Below are 20,699 nucleotides of genomic sequence, written 5' to 3'. Positions count from 1 at the left end.
CAAAATTCTGTCCAAATTCTTGAGTTTGACAGAAACATTCCCCGAGTCTGAGAAAATACACCTAATGAAGATGACACTCAAGATGAAGACAGTAGTCCGATGAATCCTAATAATACGGATTTAAAAGCAATAAATTGTGATGATAGTAATTATCGTTTTTTATATAAGAAATAACGAGGCATCATCCGATCGTTTACTTTGAATCATCATGGTTGGTTGGTGTTTGTGGAGGATGCAGTTGTAAGGTAGATGAAGACAACTCAACACAGGTTAGGATGTTTTGAATAAAAGTAAGCAAAACAATAGCAAACGTTGGAAGAAGAAGAAGAAGAAGAACTCGAAAAGAAGAAGAAAAGGAATCTTTCTATCAATCTTGGGAATCTTTACAGAATCTTGAACAGACCCTTTATTTAATCCATGGTGCCGTGGGGGGGTGGGGGCGAGTAGCATGCTCTAGTTCAATTAGCTATAAAAATTTCAAGTAATTCATAATTATATCTTCAGTGTTGCTTTCATTTAAGATTGAACCTTCAACCTCCAGAAGAGTGTAACTTACAATTGAATTTAACCAAGTACTATATTCTTGTGGAGAGTTCTAGCATAAATTTTGGGGGCCGTTTTTTGTTTTGGATGTACAATATTACTAATTATCCTTACACATAGCTGAGAGAGAGAGAGATTTCAGAGTTCGACAAAATACACTCGAAAAAGGTCAGAGGTTACATCGACCAAAACGTTGTGAAAATGACACTCAAAATGAGAACAGTAGTTCAATGAATCCAAATAATACAAATCTTTCTTAGAACTGCATGCCTGTGGAACTATCTTCCGTTTTCCTGCTTTCCAGCTGACTACAATATTGTTGTCTTCAAGTCCAATGTAAACAAGTTCTTGATAAGCCGTTCCCCTTAAGTTAACAAATTTATTGAATTTCCATTACTGACAATTACTATATTGTCCAATTTACTACTGTACACTTTTTAACCCTTATCCTCGAGTGACCCCTAGGCCTTGATAAGTGGTGATGCCTATGTGAAAAGAAAAAAATATCCAAAAGTAATAAACGGTAACAATGTTGATTATCATTTTTTTAAAAATTTTTTATATGAAAATGTAAAGTTTTCTTGCGTGGTTCCTGTCTTTGGTAGACCCATTTTTAGACAATAATAGTGTCACTGTGCCAAGAAGTTTTTCAAAGGAAAAATAAAAAAATATTATGGTTTTTCTTATGCATAACCGTTTGCATTTCTATTTTTTAGCATCGAGGTGACCGTATGCAAGTTCAGCGCTCTCGAAGTGTCATGGATGTCCAAGCTGAGGAACCCTATTCCACTCGCCGATCACGAAGCCCACATCACCATCATCCTCCTCATCACTCTTCGTCATTTGATTTAGGAGACAGTGACTATTCCCTACATGACAGGCAAAGGTAAATTGAATGACTAGTTTCCCTTATTTTGTACTTTAGTCCTCACATTCCATGAGCAACGTTTCCTACAAGGAAAAAGAATTGCTTTTTTTCTGGGTTGTAATCTATCCATATATTTATCATTGGCTAGTTTTTGACCTTGAATTTGTATTTTTTAACTCCTTACATCAAGTGGCTTCATGCCTTGTTTGAAGTAATTTCCATGAAAAAACGTAATATCCATAAAAAAATCTTAATTTCCATAAAAAATGTAATTTCCATGTAAAAAAATATAATTTCCATGAAAAATCAATTTCCATGAAAAAAAACAGTCATTTCCATGAAAAAAAAACGTAATTTCCATAAAAAAGTAATTTCTGTATAAAAAAACATTAATTTCCATGAAAAGTTAATTCCATGAAAAAGTAATTTCTATATAAAAAATTCATAAAACACAGTAATTTCCATGAAAAAATGTAATTTCTATGAAAAAATCCTAATTTCCATAAAAACATAATTTCCATGAAAAAATGTAATTTCCATGCAAGTCAATTCCATTAAAAAACAGGACTTTTCCTGAAAAAACGTAGTTTCTATAAAAATGTAATTTCTAGATAAAAAATTCCATAAAAAAGTTATTTCCATGAAAAAATGTAGTTTCCATAAAAGTCCTTTCCCTGAAAAACAGTAATTTCCATGAAAAACGGTAATTTCAATGAAAAAACGTAATTTCCAGAAAAAGTGGAATTTTCATAAAAGTCAATTCCTTAAAAAAACAGTAATCTTTGGTGTGGACCACCTAGAATTTCCCTTTCTATTAGAAAAAAAAGTTAGTGTTTCTTTAAACGAGGGTTAATGCTGAGAGCAAAGTACTTAAGAAAAATAATGGCTGGTTAGATAGAGTACCCCCCCCATCCCCACCCCTTAGACAAAGTGTCTTGATATTTATAGATTGGCAGCAGATTGGCTTTTTCAAATGGATACCGGCTTGCTATTATCTGAAGTAGCTGTTTCTGGTGTGGTCCCAGGAATGTTTATATATATTCCAGCAGATGGGCAGGGAAGATCTGTTTGGTTTTCAGGGGTTTAACATTCAGTTTGGTTTGTGTGCCTCTCAGAATAAGATGGACCCTAGGCTATTAAACTTGTGCTTTGATTTGGTTGAGCTGATCTCATTTGACTTGGTGATATTCACCAATGATATCGGCTCCTTCCATATAACACATAGCGTCTTAGATTAACACAAATCATGTACGACAGTCTGCAGCAGCTAAGATAGTTTTGGTAAGCCAGTTCCAGAACCAACAGAGGTAGATTCTATATCAGCTTTGATGTTATGCAACCATGTTCTCAGCTAGCCTCCAGGACGTCTTCACCAATCTTGGAATGGTTCTGGAGATATGAATTTGTGGACGAATTCTCCTGTGCTGCGACCGAAGCAACAAATTCTTCTCTTTGGTTAAAGAGCTAGATTTAGAGGGATAATCCTGTATATCTCATTTGCAAGTCTGTTATTCAAAAGAAGATTAATAAGTTTTAGTTATTCATTAAATTGAGTGTGTCGTGTCGACTCTGTGCTTGCAGGTGGTAGCATTGAGAGTATGTTTTCGAGTTTTCACGACAAACCAGCAGGATTGAAATCCTACAGCCCAAATATTGCTCTGCTACAAGGCTCCCCACCCAGAACATTTATGGGTGTCACAAATGTTTAAAAAAATACCTGAGTATGTAATGGAAGACAATTGAAAATTTAAGTATAGTTATCTTTTAAAAGTTTCTTGGGCCAGTGGACCGTCATCCCTGCTCTTGTTTTGTACAGTTGGGTCAATTGTTTAGATGTGTGTGTTAGTGAGTGTAAGGGGTTGAAACTGGGTGTGTCTGGTGCGTCCAAAATGGCAGTGTGACACTCAATATGAACTTTCTTTAGTCTGTCCACCGACACCGTTTCAATGCGACCATTCATATCCAGCGTAAGGTGTTTGTTTTTTTCGTGCCAAAACTTTGAATGGTCCAAGGTAGGGAGAGTTTAGAGGTCTCGGGACCGCATACTTTCAGATAAAAACGTGTCTATCTATCCATGTCTTTAGGGGCATATGCTGAAATCGTTTGTGGTCGAGAAGACACTGGAGGTAGTTTTGAAAAATATAACAAGTCATGAGACGTATGACTAGATATCTATACTGAGTGTATTGTCAGGTGTGAACATCATACAAGCAACATTTAGCCTGGCTAGTACAGGATGGGTGACCATTTGGAAATTCTAGGCACTGTATGTGTTCTCCACTTATCTCGGCATTGTTTCCATCGTCCTGAACCTCCACTTGCCACAGGTATTTAACAACGCCAACTCAGGAGAGCTGTGCTTGGAGATTGAACAACTCTTGCCACAAAAATTTCACGCACAGGCACCCTTACAGTGGGTATCCATAGTCTGTCAAGACTGAAGGAAGCTATCACTTATATATATAACTGTAATTCACAATCATCTATATGATGTGTGTATATATGCGTGTCCATCTATGACCATCTAATGTTGTGATCGTCTAATTTAGAGTTTGTTGTGTGTATATGTACATTTACTTATAGTTTATGACGGGACAAGAATATACATAAGTAACTTTACAACACAAAGGACGAATAACACTTATCTAGGGTTGTAACATTCGGGACAAGATCAAAGTGTAGTATCTGTCCCGGCAGATACTGCAAGCAAAGACCATATGTGGGGGCAACCCCACATATAAGACCTTGGTCAATGTAGGGGCAACCCTTCATACCAATTGTCACTATCCAGCTCCCCTACTCCCCGGGGAGTTTGTCCCCATTTCCCCTTCACTCCTCACTCCTCACTTTAAAAATCGGCCTTGTGCCTAATTTGCTCGGTGGGGGAGCAAATGAATACCTCAAAATATAGTATCTGTTCTTTAGATGCTGCACTTCAATTTCTTGTTCTCTCTCAGTGGAGGAGAAATCCTTCACGACTGAGACAGTTTTTATTTTTGTTCCTTTTCTCCACATTAACAAACGACCCTGGTGTCTAACTCTGTCCCATGGGGAGGCATTGTAAATAGGAACATCTGGTCAATTGGGAACATATCTGGTTCATCTTTGATCTTGTTTGACGGGGAGCTGGAAAGAAGATTCATCCTAAGAACGACTTATGAATTGTTTGTAACTTGGAGGTTGACAGTTGGAATCAACTTCACTGCCTCCTTTTTTTATTATTAACTAGCAGGGGTGCCCAGCATTGCTTGGATGTTTGTTGGCGTAAAAGAAAAAAAAAGTTTTGGTAGGAAGGTAGGCTTAAACCCGAACCCTTGAGGCGAATAGCCTGATAACTTACCATGACGCTACAAGTGGAGAGAAGTGATAATTGCTGAAAATGAACGTTTAAAAAAGCAGGTGGTTAAACAAACGTCAACGTGTGGTTTTCTAGGTCAAACATCACACCATAGAGATAGAGAAATGAAATCACAACGTGAATTTTGTAACATTAAAGTCGCTGAAATAAAAGATACAGACGACCTCCTTTCGTAAATCGGACATATTATAATCTAGGGAGTATATAAAAGTTCTAAGAAACAGTGACCCCCTACCCCCTCCCCCGAGCATTCCCCACAAAAAAGCCTTTGGCAGACATACGAAAAAAATGCACACACACATTTTCGCTTTTATATGATGTAAGCTGATTTTTATTTTTAGGTGATTATTAAAAAAATGTCTCCATATTAGCAGTCTTCTGGAATAGAATAAGTATTATTTGGTAGAAATTGAAGTAAACTACTTTATTTCATTGCAGCGAACATGGATGCTCAGAATTAAACTTGTTAGTTTTAAATGCTATTTAATTGTAAAATCTTGCTGATTTCTTTGTTTTTTACATTAGACTAGCCTGGGTGCCTGGCGTTGCCCAGGTGTTTGCAGGTGTGTGTTGAGAAAAAAAGTGGTAGTAGACAGGCAGGCTCAAATCCGTACCGCAAAGGGGAAAAAGAAAATGAAAGAAAATCTGACATCTTAACCGAAGTCAATCCAACAGTGATGATGACTTGCTAAAATGTTAGCAAAAAAAAAAAAAAAATCGACCCCTCCTTGTACAAAACAGCCGAGTTTAGGGTGAAGGAATTAATGTTTTTGGCCAATTTTTCGATATTTGTCGTCCGAGACGTTGAGCTTCAAAATAATACTGATCTTGTTAGGATCCGTTGCCTCTGTCAAAAGTTTTTGAGAGACATACAAACATACATACATACATACATACATACATTTAAACAGACAGGTGAGATTTATATTATAGAAGACTAGCCTGGGTGCCTGGCGTTGCCCGGATGTTTGTAAGTGTATGTTAAGCAAAACAAAAATAAAGCGGTAGTAGGCAGGCAGGCTCGAACCCATGACGCGAAGGCGGAAAAGAAAGTAGAGGTGTGTGTAAGGGTGTATGTTAAGCAAAGCAAAAAAAAAAGTGGTAGTAGGCAGGTAGGCTCGAACCCGTACTGCGAAGGAGGAAAAGAATGTGAAAAAAAACCCAAAAAAACCCATGATATCTTTGGTGTTGCGCCCATCACTAAACTGGAAGTAACATAGGTTTAAATTAAGGTTAGTCAATCAAAAAGAGGGGATGACTTTCGAAAGTATTGTCAAAATAAAGCGACTCCTCCCTGTAGAGAAAAGTGCCCAGTTAAGGGTGAAGGAATTAATGTTTTAGCCAATTTTTTGATATTTGTCGTCCGAAGGGTCGAGCTTCAAAACGATACTGATCTCGTGAAAATCCGTTGCCTCTGTCGAAAGTTTTAAGCAGACATACAAACATACATACATACACACACACTAACAGAAGATGAATTCATAAAGGCCACGTTTTCTTTCAGTGTATTTATTTTATATCTATTGTTTATTTTATTTGTAGAATTAGCAGCAGCTCAGCTTTAAGGCTGAATGCCAGGTAAAGATTTGTTGTCTTCTCTTTTACATTTGTTGCCTGACTAAACATGCTTGGTCATTTGCATTTTCTTTTTTGTTCCATAATTTGTTATTTTTGAATGCAAATTATAAAGAGGGTTTTATAATGTTCAGATTTACTTGATGTTTCATACGATCTGGTCACGACTTGAACCTACTTCAGGTGTATGTTGTCGAATTCAAGACTCTTTCTGTTGAACTCAGGGAATTTTTTTTTTTTTTTCGAACCTTGAAATCTGCATGGAATTTCGAATGGAAGCCCTTATTTAATCCACGAGGGTAGCATGCTCTTGTTCCATCAGCCATGACCGGGTAGAGGTCCTAAGTAATTCAGAACTGTATTTTTAGTGTTGCTCGCAATGAAGATTGAACCTTTAACCTTCAGAAGAGTGTAACTTTACAACTGAAATTTTTACCAAGTACTTTATCCACTACGCCATCGACAGAAAGATTCCCAAGTTTGACAATATAAACTTGAAGAAGGTCGGAGTTTACATCGACCGAAACATTGTGAAAATAACACTCAAGATGAGAACAGTAGTCCAAACAAAATGAATAATCAATCCTCATCTTAAAAATTTAGAAGGAATTTTAAAATGTAATTTATATTTGTTGCTTTATTTAATGAATAGAAATATTTTCCTTTATTTTTTTTAAACTGTAATATTGCTTCTTTTCTAGATCAGTGACTCCTCCAAGAAATATGCTGGGTATATTGAAGCGGTTAGCTCGCAAAATGGTCACCAAATTTTATTAACTAGTTTTGTCTGTTTTTCAAGAGTTGATGGAGCAAATTAATTTATTGTCTGATTTTTGCAGATTTTGTTTTTTTTATTTTGCAAATTTTTCTTCAGACTGACAGATATCCAATCTCCATCAGTAACAAATAGATTACACCCGGCAATCCACAAGCTCTTTATGCCAGATTTAATACAACTCTTATCAGTAGGAGGGGCACTCTGACTTGCAAAAAAAGTGCCTGTGCAACCCCATTGGTATTCCCCCTGGTAAGGGAGCCTCAGACGATTAGCAATAAACTAACCCCTTACTCAAAGAGAAAAGGCAGAACCCGGGGGGGGGGGGTTGGCTTCCTAGAACCGCACAGAACTAAACTCCCACCGCAAAAATCGACAGGGGCTCGATCATTAGAGGAATGGTCTCTGAGAATGGCAGACAGAGGAAGAAATGATTGCACTTCATACAAGTATTATTCTCGAAGCCCAAATAGTCAGTTGCTATTAACTGGAGTTAACTGCGCACTTCCATTAGTGGCGCTTTCTAAGTAGATTGATGAATAAGAAGAGAGGAGCATTGTCCAATCAGTAACGCAATATTAGTAACGCTGAGCATTATTCCCTCTTGATTTTATTTGTGAATGCTAATTATTGTGATTGTAGTTTATTAGATTATTGCATCTTTTTACTGCTGCTGGTGGTTTATAAAAATCTAACGTATATCTTTCTCTCTCACTCATGTATATATATATATATATATATATATATATATATATATATAGTAGAAATGGTAATTAATAAAAACTGAAGAAAGTGCTCAATACTGTTGTAGAGCAAATAAGCGTTTTATTTTTTATTACCGTATCTTTCTGTTAAGTTACATTATTGTTTCAGCTACTCAGCCGTGTTCTTGGCCGTCTGTAGCTTCCTCAGACTTTTTTATGAGGAAGCTACAGACGGCCAAAAAAACGGCCGGGTAGCTGAAACAATAATGTAACTTAACAGAAAGATACGGTAATAAAAAATAAAACGTATATATATATATATATATATATATATATATATATATATATATATATATATATATATATATATATAATTATTGTTGAGACAATTAATCAGAATCGGGAATCGGAAAAATCAACACATTTTGGGGAATCGGTATCAAGAAAATTGATGCCAAAACGATTCTATAGCAATTTTATAGTTAAATATATAAATACATAGATTATTTGTTTTGTTATCATTCTACAGCCGTTTCAATCTAAATGTTAGTTTGAAAAAAAAAAAAAATGAATCCTCGCCGATAAAATGAGACATTGATAAAATTAAAATAACACGACGAAGTGAAACATTTTTGGATTTGCTAATTTATTAGATTAAATTTGTTTTTATTTTTAAGTCATTTTTAAGAATTCAAACATATAGGTGTCAATTCGCGGACATTTTTCTGGGTTTAACATAACGCTCGACACTATATATCTTATATGAACGTTTTAGAGTGAGTAAAGCCACTAAAAACCTGTTCCAGGTAGGTAGAAGAGTAACTTATCTTGCCTTTGATAACATTTATTTGTTATATATTTGATATTTTCTTTACCATTTTTTCGAATCTGTGAATTGTAAAGAAAGCAAACCCGAATGAATTATATTAACGAAAAATGTCGATACAAAACCACCAGCAATTGTTTTTTTTTGTTGTTGTTGTTCTTTTAATATTAATTTATTTTATTGTTTATTTATGATCAAAAAGAAATCGACATTTATTTTTGTATTCATTATCAAAACACAACACAATTTTGACATGTCACAGTTTTGATATATATGTTATCATTAATGTTGCATTTCATTAAACACATTTTTTTCTTCACCACATCGCTATGCTTTTCTTTGTGCATGAAAAAAACTTTTAAAAAAAAGTAGGTGTTGCAAAAGAATAGGCGACTCGAAGTCGGCAGCAAACAGAGTCAGATAAAAAAATTCACACTATACCTAATTATTTTTGCATAAAATGATAACTAAAATGTTATTTATATTACTTGTATTTTTTTTTTTTTACTTGGGAGTCGCCACTTATCAAGACCCAAAGGCCACTCAAGGATAAGGGTTAATGAATGTTAGGTGGTACTGAAGTAATCCTTAATGATGTAAATTGGGTAGAATTTGATTATTCATGAGGACGACTTAACAGGAACTTTTTTACATTAGATTTGAATGCTACCATGTTGTATTTAGCCGGGAAGTATACCAGTGGAACAGTGTTCCAAAGGCGGACAGTTCTGGGAGAGAAGCTCTGTTCATGGAATCTGCATGTTCTCATCTTGAGTGCTGTTTGTGCAACGTTTTGATCGGTTTGTTTTTCAACCGTCCTCAGCATTGGGGAGCCTCTAATTGTAGGAAAAACAAAAATTGTACACCCTTAAAATTTCGGCGATGGAAGAGATATAATCCCCTGTCGATCTTTATTAGAATTACCTCCCCTTTGTCAACCCATTTTTTTTTTTTTTCGCTCATACGAAACCACAGTCATAAAACAGAGATTAACTCCAGGAATACGAAAATATCTATGGAGCCAGTAACTTTTCTCCTCTCTTTTCCAAACAGCAACCAACATGCCTGAAGGCGGTCGAAGGATATCCCGACCGAATTTTTGCACAAATAACACTCAAGATGAGAAGAATAGTCCGATCAAAACAATAGTAATATGAACAATCAGCCATCATCTAAAAATTCAGAACTGTAAAATGTTATTATTTCATTGTTTTGAATTTGTTTTTAGTATTATAAAGAAAAATATTACTTCATGAAGTATTGATTTCTTTATTTTTTTGTATGAAAGGTAGAAATGCTTGCACTGTTAACATCCTCCAATATCTACAGCGTATTTTTAGTATTATAAAAAAAAAATATACTTCCTTCCGAAATATCTATTGATTCGTTGCTTTTTAAGATAGAGTCGACAGATCGATTTTTTTTAATATGTTATTTTAAGCCGAAACAACAGTACTTACTTAATTGTCATGTCGAAAATAGAATTCAAAAATGGTTATGTCCAAAAATTCAGTATGCAAAGTTAAGATGCCAGAAGTGAACTCAGTTTACTTAAGTATGGAATGGAAATCAGTTAACATGAAACGAAATACAAAACAATATGGAAATAATTTATTTTGAAAAATTATTTTAGTTTTAACACTTCTTGCACTATCATGAAAAAGTAAAAAATAATAAACTTTTATTGTTTCATTTACATTTCTATAAATAGTGTTTTTTTGTTGTTGTTTTAACAGTTGTGTTATCACGAAAAAATATCGCGAGAATTTTTATTATTTAAATTTCTATAAATGGTGGCTTTTTCAAATAATATATTTGTTTTTCACAAATTTTATCACATAGTTTTGTCATAAATAATGTATGAAAACTTTTTATTAACACTTCTTGTGTTATAAAAAAAAAAAAAATTCTTTTACACATTAGTATCAAAAAAAGTTTCTTAAAATGAATAAATGGAATTTTGTCATAAACAACGTATGAATTTTTTTTATGAACACTTATGTTTTTCGTTTCATGTTTAGTGGCATCCATTCCATATTTACATAAACCGAATCCACTTCTGGTGTCTTAACTTTGTATACTGAATTTTTAGATACAACCTCAAAAATTATTAAAATTCATCGAGTAGAAAACTGTTCATAGTTAAAAGTTATTTCTACAGAAAATTGGAGGAAATGGCATTTTCCCTAGGCATAAACACCTTGAAGATTGCAAATACAGGAATCATACTTATCTCTCTTTTCGCCATCTTAATGACTGATGTACTGTTTTAGACCATAGCGATAGACTTTTTTTTTTACTAAAAAAAAAAGCAGTTGTTTTACTTGATGAATTTTCGTAATTTTTGGATATATTACTATTTTCGATACTGCAATTAAATAAGTGTTGTTGTTTTTGCTTAAAACCACATATTAAAAAAAAAAAAACGTTGTCGACTCTATCTTAACAAGCACTATTGAGTTTTTAAAATTTTGTTTGGAAGAATAAATAATTTTTTATCTGACATTGTTTGTCGCGGACTTCGAGACTTCTGCATCATCAAAAATCATTTTATGTTGCTTTGTAGCTAGTACATTTTTTTTTTTTGAAGGAGTTGAAATTGGGATTCCCTTCCCCAAACGTGCACACGTTATTTCCCTCAATTTAATTCTGAGAAAATATTAAAAGAAATGTATTTCAAAATTTTTAATAAACATATCCAAAAATTACAAAAAAAAAACCCAATAAAGTAAAAAATTAATTATTATTAAAATTGAGTTTTGCTAAATTAACCTTAGATTTACAGAGATTTCAGAAAATAATTACCTCCCTTCGTACGATTTGACCTCTCCTGTTTATTATTATTATTATTATTTTTTTTTTAGCAAAACTCAATTTTCACTAATTTTGCTCAAAATCTATTTTCATTAAATAATTAATTTTCTACCCCATCGTTTTTCTAAATTTTTGGATATGTTTATTATTGCGACTTGACAATTGAATAGATACCATTGGCTTTACTTGAAATTCAATATTTCGATTTTTGAATTTTGATCTAATGACGAAGAAGCACCATATTTTCTAATAATTTGCATAAGGAATATTATTTATCCCTAAGTAAAGATCTTTTTATGGGAATTTCTGAAACCAGGAATTTTCATTATTATATCATAATATACTCAGATATAGACTAAGCAAATATAAAATACATTATATATACATCTTATAACTAATCATAAATTACCTCCCTTGATAGAGATTATCTCCCTTGTTTTAGAACTCTTCAATTAAGAGATCAATACAAATAATTGTCTATGCTTGGGTGTAGTGCATTGTGCATTGTCATAGGTTTCCTCGTTTTCTGGTCAAGATGCTTTATTTCTTCTTTGGTCCAGAATATCACCGTTTCTTGTCTATATAAATGTCCTTCCAGAGAATATTATTCAGAAAGTTAACACTTATGATGATGACACCACTCTCTAGTCTGGTATTGCTTCTCGTCCATATTTTTTCTGGTGATTTGAAATATGCAGCTGATCTAGAAGTTGATTTGTGTTCAGTTATGGATTGGGATCAGAAATGGCTTGTTGTTGTCAGCTATTGTCCTTCAATCACAGTCATTTCATTTTTCTTCCTGAGATTCTTATGGCTGACTCTGCTCTCGATGAGAAATCAACTCTAAAACTTCTTGGTCTTTCTTTCTCATCAAATCTTTCTTGGAATTCATATATTAAATCCATTGCTCTTTCTGTTTCTTGTAAATCAGTTTTTTTCGCTCTAAACACTTTCTCACACCTGAGGCAAATTCTCTATCTCTACAAATCTACTATCAGACCATGTATGGAGAACTCTTGTCACATTTGGGCTGGTGAATCTGTGTTCCATTTGAAGGTCCTTGATAAATTGCAGAAACATATCTATAATTTGATTTGCTCCACCCTTTCTTCTTCTCTTCAACCTCTCTCTCACAGACGTGATGTTGCTAGTCACAGTCTTTATATATATATATATATATATATATATATATATATATATAGTATTATGGCATGTGTTCTTCCGAATTATCTGCTTCCTTTGTTCAAGATCGTTTGACTCCTTGGTCTAGAGGTCTTCATCATTTCACTGTTTTAATCACTCATTGTAATACAACTTCCTATTCCAGTAACGTCTTTCCAAGAACTGCAAGTTTGTGGAACTCTCTTCCTGCTCACTGTTTTTCTCCTACCTACAACCTGTGTCTTGATATCTGGTGACTTCTTTGTTAAAAAAATAGTGCAAGTCTAATTAAGCATTAAATTCTGTATTAGTTTCCGATAAAGATTTATTTTCCAGTTCAAGAAAAAGTTAATAGACTTCATAACTTAAGTGAGGGATACTCTTTTCTCTTCCCTGTAACCTATTTCTCACAGAAGAAACGCTGCGAGCCTGTCTCTGCTTTATCGTTATTTTCATGGCAAGTGCTCATCTGAGCTCAAATCTATGGTTCCCCTTTGCCTGACTTTCACAAAAAAAAAAAACACTCATCTAGCTGAAACCACTATCACTAATTTCCCCCACACTTTATCCGTATCTAAACCTAAACGTAGATTCCATGAACAAAGCTTCTTTCTTAGAACTCTCTTCTGTTTCCCTGCTTTCCAACTGACTACAATATGGTTGTCTTCAAGTCCAATGTTCTTAATGAGCCATCCGCTTAAGTAATCCAATTTACCAAATTTCCGCTACCAATGATTACTATGATATTGTCCCATTGACTACTGTATACTCATTAACCTTTATTCTTGAGCGGCCTCTGGACCTTGATAAGTGATAACTCCTTAGTAAACAAAAAAATAAAATACACCGGCTGAAATGTTGTGAAAATAAAAGCTAAGATGAGAATACTATTCTAAATAATGCAAATAATATAAATTATCAATCCTACCCCCCCCCCCCCAAAAAAAAAAATTCCCCCAAATTATGAAGCTTTATTCTACTTACAATAAAAGATAGACACAAGTAATTATTTATAGACATCTCTAAACTGGAGAGTTCTAAAACCGGGGAGATAATAGGACCGTAAATATATAGACGAAAATAGAACCACTTATTTTTTTTCCCCCATTTGTTTAAGGAAACAAACGTACAGAATTCTAAATCTAGGTTATATGCTGTGCATAGTTTTAGCATACTCTCCCCCCCCCCACTCAATTTATATGTTGAACTGCACCCCTACCCCACCATTGATGCTTGAAAATTTTGCACATATTCATATACATGTATTGATTAAATGCTTTGTTCAAGATGAGATTTGAGGGTGGGTATGTAAGGATCTGGGTTGGAGCTTATAATAGTTTCTGCTTGCTTACAACAAACAGAAGATCATCGGATCGGCGAAGAGAGGATGAAGATTCTGATTCCAGCTCACAGAGAAGTCCGAACCCGGAACGATGCGCACGTGTGTCCAGATCCGATCTAATGTAGGTCTCACTCACCCAGTTAGTTTTATGGATTGCGTCTTCTTAATCTGGTCATGCCCATTTTCCTACTAACACTGGTCTTCAAACCTTATGATTCCCTTGCTTAATATAGACTCGATCTTTCGCTAACTCTCTCCGTTCCTCTTCCCCTGACAGTTATCCGCCTTTTTCTATTTAAAAAAACAAAACAAAAAGCTTTCTTCTAGTCTTGCTATGCCGTCTTTAACGTAACCAATCATATAGTCATAGAAAAACAAAATCTCAGTTTTGGCTCATAAAATAAATCAAAAATAATTTACAATATCCGGTAAAAAAAAAAAAAAAAAAAAGGCACAGAATTAAAAAAAAATAACTAGTCAGTTTTGGTTTGTAAAATAAGTTACAATCAATTTACAACATCTGATAAAAAAAAAATCACAAAACTCAAAAATAGTCACAATTTTGATTTTTAAAATAAGTCACAATTAATTTACAACATCTGGTAAAAAAAAGTCACAGAACCAAAAAATAGTCACAATTTTGACTTGTAAAATAAGTCATAACTTACAACATCCGGTAAAAAAGTCACTGAAATCAAAAATAGTCACAGTTTTACTTGTAAAGTCACAGAAACAAAGAAAAGAAACAGAAGTCCTCATTTTGGTTGCAACTATTCCACAAATCTCATCCAAATTTTCTGGTTCGAGATTATGGAAATAAATAGATGAGACGATTCTTAGGTGGTCAACAGATTAACATGTGTAGTTTAAAAATATAAAAGCAAATTAATTTGCATATGAGGGGAATAGCTGCATTAAGAAGGATGAATGGAGGCGGACAACGAGTCGAGTATCAGCTGAGAGAACATGTCAAAGTTTGTACGACTTACAGTGTCAGTGAAAAGGAGTGTTATAAATTTTTATTTCGATTACAAGCTGTTTATTTCAGCGATAAATTGGAATCATGTTGAATGTTTAGCAAGAGAAAAGGAGGAAATGAAGTGGCGTTGTGTTTCAGAAAATTGTTTTTACAATTTGAGTGTTGAGGTTTTTTGGGGGTTTTTTTGAGAGTTGACATTGTCATATTATAAAGAATTGTTAATTATGATTCAAGGGTTGTAATTTTTGAGAGTTGGAGCCACGTGCATGGAGAACTAGTTATGCCTGGTCATGTATGGACGGCTAGTTGTATCTGACCGTGTATGAAACGCTAGTTGTGTCTGACCATGTATAGAGAGTTAGTTGTGTCGGGTCTTGTATAAAGCGCTTGTTATGTCTGGCCTTGTATAAAGCACTAGTTGTGTCTGGCCTTGTATAAAGCGCTTGTTATGTCTGGCCTTGTATAAAGCACTAGTTGTGTCTGGCCTTGTATAAAGCGCTTGTTATGTCTGGCCTTGTATAAAGCACTAGTTGTGTCTGGCCTTGTATAAAGCGCTTGTTATGTCTGGCCTTGTATAAAGCACTAGTTGTGTCTGGCCTTGTATAAAGCGCTTGTTATGTCTGGCCTTGTATAAAGCACTAGTTGTGTCTGGCCTTGTATAAAGCGCTTGTTATGTCTGGCCTTGTATAAAGCACTAGTTGTGTCTGGCCTTGTATAAAGCACTAGTTGTGTCTGGCCTTGTATAAAGCGCTTGTTATGTCTGGCCTTGTATAAAGCGCTTGTTATGTCTAGCCTTGTATAAAGCACGTTGTGTCTGGCCGTGTATGAAGTGCTAGAGATGTAAGTGCTGATTTGGGCACAAGACTATGTGATATGAAATGATTTTTAATGATCATGGGGAGATATGGTTTAAAAATGTAAGGCAAATTAATTAAAACATGAGGGGAGAAGGAAGAATTGGAAAGGACAGCGAGTTGAGTGTTTGACAGCTGAGAGCACACATCGAAGTTAAGAGTTTGTGTGAATTGCAGCGTCAGTGAAAAGGGGTCCTGTAAATTTTTACTTAGATGACAAAATGATTAAACAGTTTACAACTGATTCATTTGATTATGACCATGATGAATCTAATTATGCAAGGTTAGTTTATGATCAACAAGCATCCATCTTTAATTTTCCCTTGTATGATACCAGCAGGGTGATCCGACGTTGTCCGGGATTGAATAATGATTACATTCGTTAATTTTTATTGTCATCGAAATCAGTGAAATCGCCTATTTTTCAATCAAATCAATTGATTGCCTGCTCTTATTGGAGACCCATCGTGGTGCACCGGGAGGAAGCTTCACATTCCTCTCACAGTAACTTAATCCACAATACCATGTAGTCTACATTGCACTGTAGAGAACCTACTATTGATTTTATAAAATTATTTTTCATGTATAATGACTTGAATTAAAGTTTAAAATGCAAAAATAAAGTATCATGCCTTTTTTGTGCTCTAAACAGAAACATTCATTTTGAACACGCCCCTGTCATATTGAAGAACCTACTGTTGATTTTATATGCCCGGCCTTACTGCTTGTGTGATGATAATGGCTTGAATTTATGTTTAGAAGGAAAAAGTCAAGTATCATGGTGCAATTGTGCTTTAAACAGAAACATTCATTTTGAACACGCCCCTGTCATATCAAAGAACCTACTGTTGATTTTTATATGTCGGGATTTTTGGTTTCTATAGTAATACAACTAAATAAAAGGTTTTGTAATGTGTTAACTTTGCTCCAAATTGCCTGTTCCTTCTTTCATCAGATTATTTCGATTATCGATACTTATCGACGATATTTTGATACAAAACCTATCTAAGAACACTGCCGGGCACATAAAGTACCTTCGTGTGAAATTTCATAAAAATCGACCTGGCTATTTTTGAGTCCTGAGGGAACGAACACATACACAGTTCCTTTCATATAATAGTAGAGATAGAGATCTTGTGATATTTCGAAGGGAGACTACCCTGCTTAGTCCCCCCTTGCTAAGTGCAAATAAATCCTGCTTCAAAATATCTCCTGACAGTCGAGATAGTTTCAAGGTACAGAAGAGTTTAAAATAAATGGATTATTTATACATTCAACACTTTTGATTTTGATAGAGTTCAAAATAGACTTCGTAGCCTCGTAGGAGATGTCCGTTTCTCCTCCTTGCAACCTCTATCTCACAGAAGAGATGTTGCGGGGTTGTCTCTGATGTATCGTTATTTTCATGGAAGGTGTTCAACTGAGCTTCAATCTATGGTCCCCCCTCGCCAAACTTTCACAAGAAACACTCGTCTAGCTGTAAACACTATCAATAATTCCCCCCACTCTTTATCTGTGCCTAAACCTAAACGTAGATTCCATGAACAAAGCTTCTTTCTTAGAACTGCACGCCTGTGGAATTGTCTTCCGTTTTCCTGCTTTCCGGCTGACTACAATATGGTTGTGTTCAAGTCTAAAGTAAATAAGTTCTTGATGAGCCGTTCCATATAAGTTATCAAATTTACCAAATTTTCATTACCAATGATTACTATATTGTCCAATTTCTACTGTACACTCTTTAACCCTTATCCTTGAGTGGCCTCTGGGCCTTGATAATGTGGTGATGCCTTTGTAAAAAAAAATAAAATAAAATAAATAAATAAAAAGCTCAGAAACAGTGCTAATATTGTCCAGTGCCTTTTTTTCCGGTGTCTTTTTTTTTTTTTTTTTTTTTTTTGGATTTGTGATTTTTTTTTATTTTATCTGAATTCATTTTCAATGTGCGTCATTCTATTTTTGAAAAAAACAAAAAAACAAAAAAAAACTTCATGTTTTAGATGCAAATGCTTTTTGTCTTATTATTAACGTCATAATAATCGTTGTTTTTTGTTGCATTATTTGATTTAATCTCGAAGACTTAAAACAATTTTTTTTAATAGACCACATTTTTGTCCCCAAAAAATTATACAGGCAGACAGACACTAACTATTTACGTCATTACTTTAATGCATTTTGAGTTATTAGCAGACACACAAACACACACAAATATTTTCCCTTTACATAATAGACTAGCAGGGCCACCCGGTGATGCTCGGGGGCCATATAAAACAATGAGAAAAATGAAATTGATTTTGAACATACCTGTTATTCTTAGGATAGACGAATTTTTTTTATGTCGATTGTATCATTAGCTATCTTTAGCAAAAAAAAATATTTTACCTGCCCTAGGACAGGTATTACACCAACATATGTACGAAATAATTGTACCTTCCCTAGAACAGGAAATTTACAGCACGTATGTGAAATAATTTTTCCTTTCCATTTAAATATGTACGACACATATTTAAAATAATTTTACCTACCCTCAGGCGAGTAATATAAATACATATATGAAACAATTTAGTGTACTCTCAACGAATATTATAGAACATATATAAAATAATTTCTCTTCCCACCAACGTACTTCCTAACTTCCGGTGTAGTGCTACCGGAAGTGGTGACATGGCAAATCAGTTCCTTCACTTTTATTGGTCTTCAGTATTTCTATTGCGAAACGATTTATTGAAATAAAATATAAGAAAAAGACATTATTGAAAACTATGCAGTAAAAATTCACAAAATTATACAAATAAAAATAACAAAATTAGTCTTTATTTGCACTTTTGACAACAAAATTAAAAAACTAAAATTTTGTATTTTATTTGAAATTTTATAAGAAATGTACAAATGTATGTTTATGAAATTATAAAAAATATTTTTTTATTTTAAAAATAAAAGTTTTTTATTTGAATTTATATAATAAATATATCTTTATTATGAAAGTATAAAAATAAAATTATTGTAATAAAAATAACAAAATTTAAAACATAATAAAAAAAAACGTATCCAGCACATAATATTCCCAAAATAGTTTTAAAAGAGTTTTAAAAAATAGTTTCAATAATTCTTTAAAAAAAAAAAAAACTAATTTCAATAATTCTTAATCAAAATAAGACTGAAAAAACTTGTCGATAATCATTTAAATAAAAAAAAAGTGCGATCAGAAAAACGTAATAAAAAAAAGGAGTATCTGCAGAGATATAGATGTGAGAGAAAAAAAGCGAAGGAACTAGCCTTGTCACGGCTTCTAGTAGCGCTACACTGGAAGTTAGGAAGTACGTTTAGCTGACTTTAACCATTACTTTTATGACCTGATTTTTTTCTTTAAGGCGAAAATTGAAGACGTTTTTACATATTAGAAGAATGCCGTATTGGTTTAAATATTAAAAAAAATACACTGTAGCAAAGTACATTAGTTTATTGTAAATAACATGATACAACAGTAACAAATTAAAATTGGCTAGTCAGAAAAAAAAATGATTGGTCTGCTGGAATGCTATTTATGTCTGATTGAAAATCCGACTAGTTATATTTTATAGATATAGAATAAGTAAAAAGATTGAAAGATAGATATTTTCTATATTAATAAAGTTATGTGACCACTTCTCGTGTGTCTGTGTATCTTTGTTTCTCGTCTGTATGTGACTTACAGTTTATTATTTTTTATTTTCTATCAATCGATTATTTATTGAAACCTAAAATGAAATACAGTTTTAGTCAGCTAATATACTTCCTAACTTCAGGCGTAGCACTACCGGAAGTGGGGATAAGACAAATCAGTTCCTTCACATTTTTTAAGAATTGCTTTAAAAAAAATTTTTTTTTTAACAATCTTAAAATTTGTTTTAAAAATTGTTTTGAAATCGTCTCAAAATTTAAAATTGTCTTAAATTTTTTAAATTGAAAAAAAATTTTATTTTAAGAAATTTTAAAGGAATTTATACTGCCGAATAGAAAGTCATTTTTGTCTTAAAATTAAAAATAATTATTAGCAAAATTGTTTTTAAAATTAAAAAAAAAATTTTAAATAAAAATTATAAAAAAGTTAATTTGACAGTAATTTTGACAAGAAATTTGAAACAGATTAAAATTAGCGAAAGTCATTTGTGTCTTTAAAAATTTTTATCGAAAACCCTCGTCATCAAAGCCTAATCCTCTGGCCTGCTTAGTTAGGATTGAAATCGCTATTTTCAGACAATGCTCACCTGGAACTGTAGAGATTCAATGCCTCTATCCACTATGCCATGGGCCCCAGAAGATTAATTGGTCAAAACGTGATGAGATAACAACAGTTATCCGTGCCTAAATCAAAACGTAGATTCCATGAACAAAGTTTCTTTCTTAGAACTGCACGGCTGTGGAACTCTCTGCCGCTTGCCTGTCCCCCCCCCCCGAATTCAACTTGGATGTCTTCAAGTCCAACACAAACAAATTCCTGATGAACCGCCCCCTTAAGTAATGACACCTTATCAAATCCCCAATACTAACTATTACTACGATACTATCCCCCTGATTAGTGTGCACACAATAACCCTTATCCCCGAGTGGCTCCTGGGCCTTGATAAGTGTTGACTCCCATGTAAAAAAAAACAAAAAAACTATGGAAGGTAGTGATTACTGGGAATACAGTTACAAGGCTCAGCATTCCTATCCCGTTGTGGTTAACTACCTGAAGAAGGCCAGAGGATGAGTTGGCCGAAAGTGATGAAACAACAACTATGAAGATGAGGACAAGATGAGAATAGTAATTCGAATCAAAAAAAATAATACATTAAAAAGAAAAGTTTTTCTTTTTCTGCCCGATGCATATTCGTTCAATTAAGTTAAATTTGCTCAGGTTCTATTTATAGTACCTCAAGTG

At 33.7% G+C, this 20,699-nt stretch overlaps 1 protein-coding gene across 25 annotated transcripts in view; it reads left to right on the top strand.

Moving 5' to 3' along the window:
* LOC145263096 (guanine nucleotide exchange factor DBS-like) overlaps positions 1 to 20,699 on the top strand; it is an 810,829-nt gene that overhangs the window by 620,123 nt on the left and 170,007 nt on the right. For 13 of the 25 annotated variants that reach the window (XM_080120018.1, XM_080120015.1, XM_080120017.1 and 10 more), the window contains 2 exons: positions 1,260 to 1,429; positions 6,312 to 6,347. In XM_080120018.1, the coding sequence (XP_079976144.1) occupies positions 1,260 to 1,429; positions 6,312 to 6,347 (206 nt within the window). Of the gene's footprint in view, positions 1 to 1,259; positions 1,430 to 6,311; positions 6,348 to 13,985; positions 14,088 to 20,699 lie in introns of all 25 variants that reach the window. The other 12 variants (XM_080120019.1, XM_080120020.1, XM_080120012.1 and 9 more) reach the window with 1 other exon arrangement.

The sequence above is a fragment of the Euprymna scolopes genome, chromosome 38, assembly GCF_053919585.1.
Source record: "Euprymna scolopes isolate OS-2025 chromosome 38, ASM5391958v1, whole genome shotgun sequence".
In the NCBI taxonomy this organism is placed as follows: Eukaryota; Metazoa; Mollusca; class Cephalopoda; order Sepiida; family Sepiolidae; genus Euprymna; species Euprymna scolopes.
Note: the sequence above shows the minus strand (reverse complement) of the source record. Positions and strands in the feature narration are given on the sequence as shown.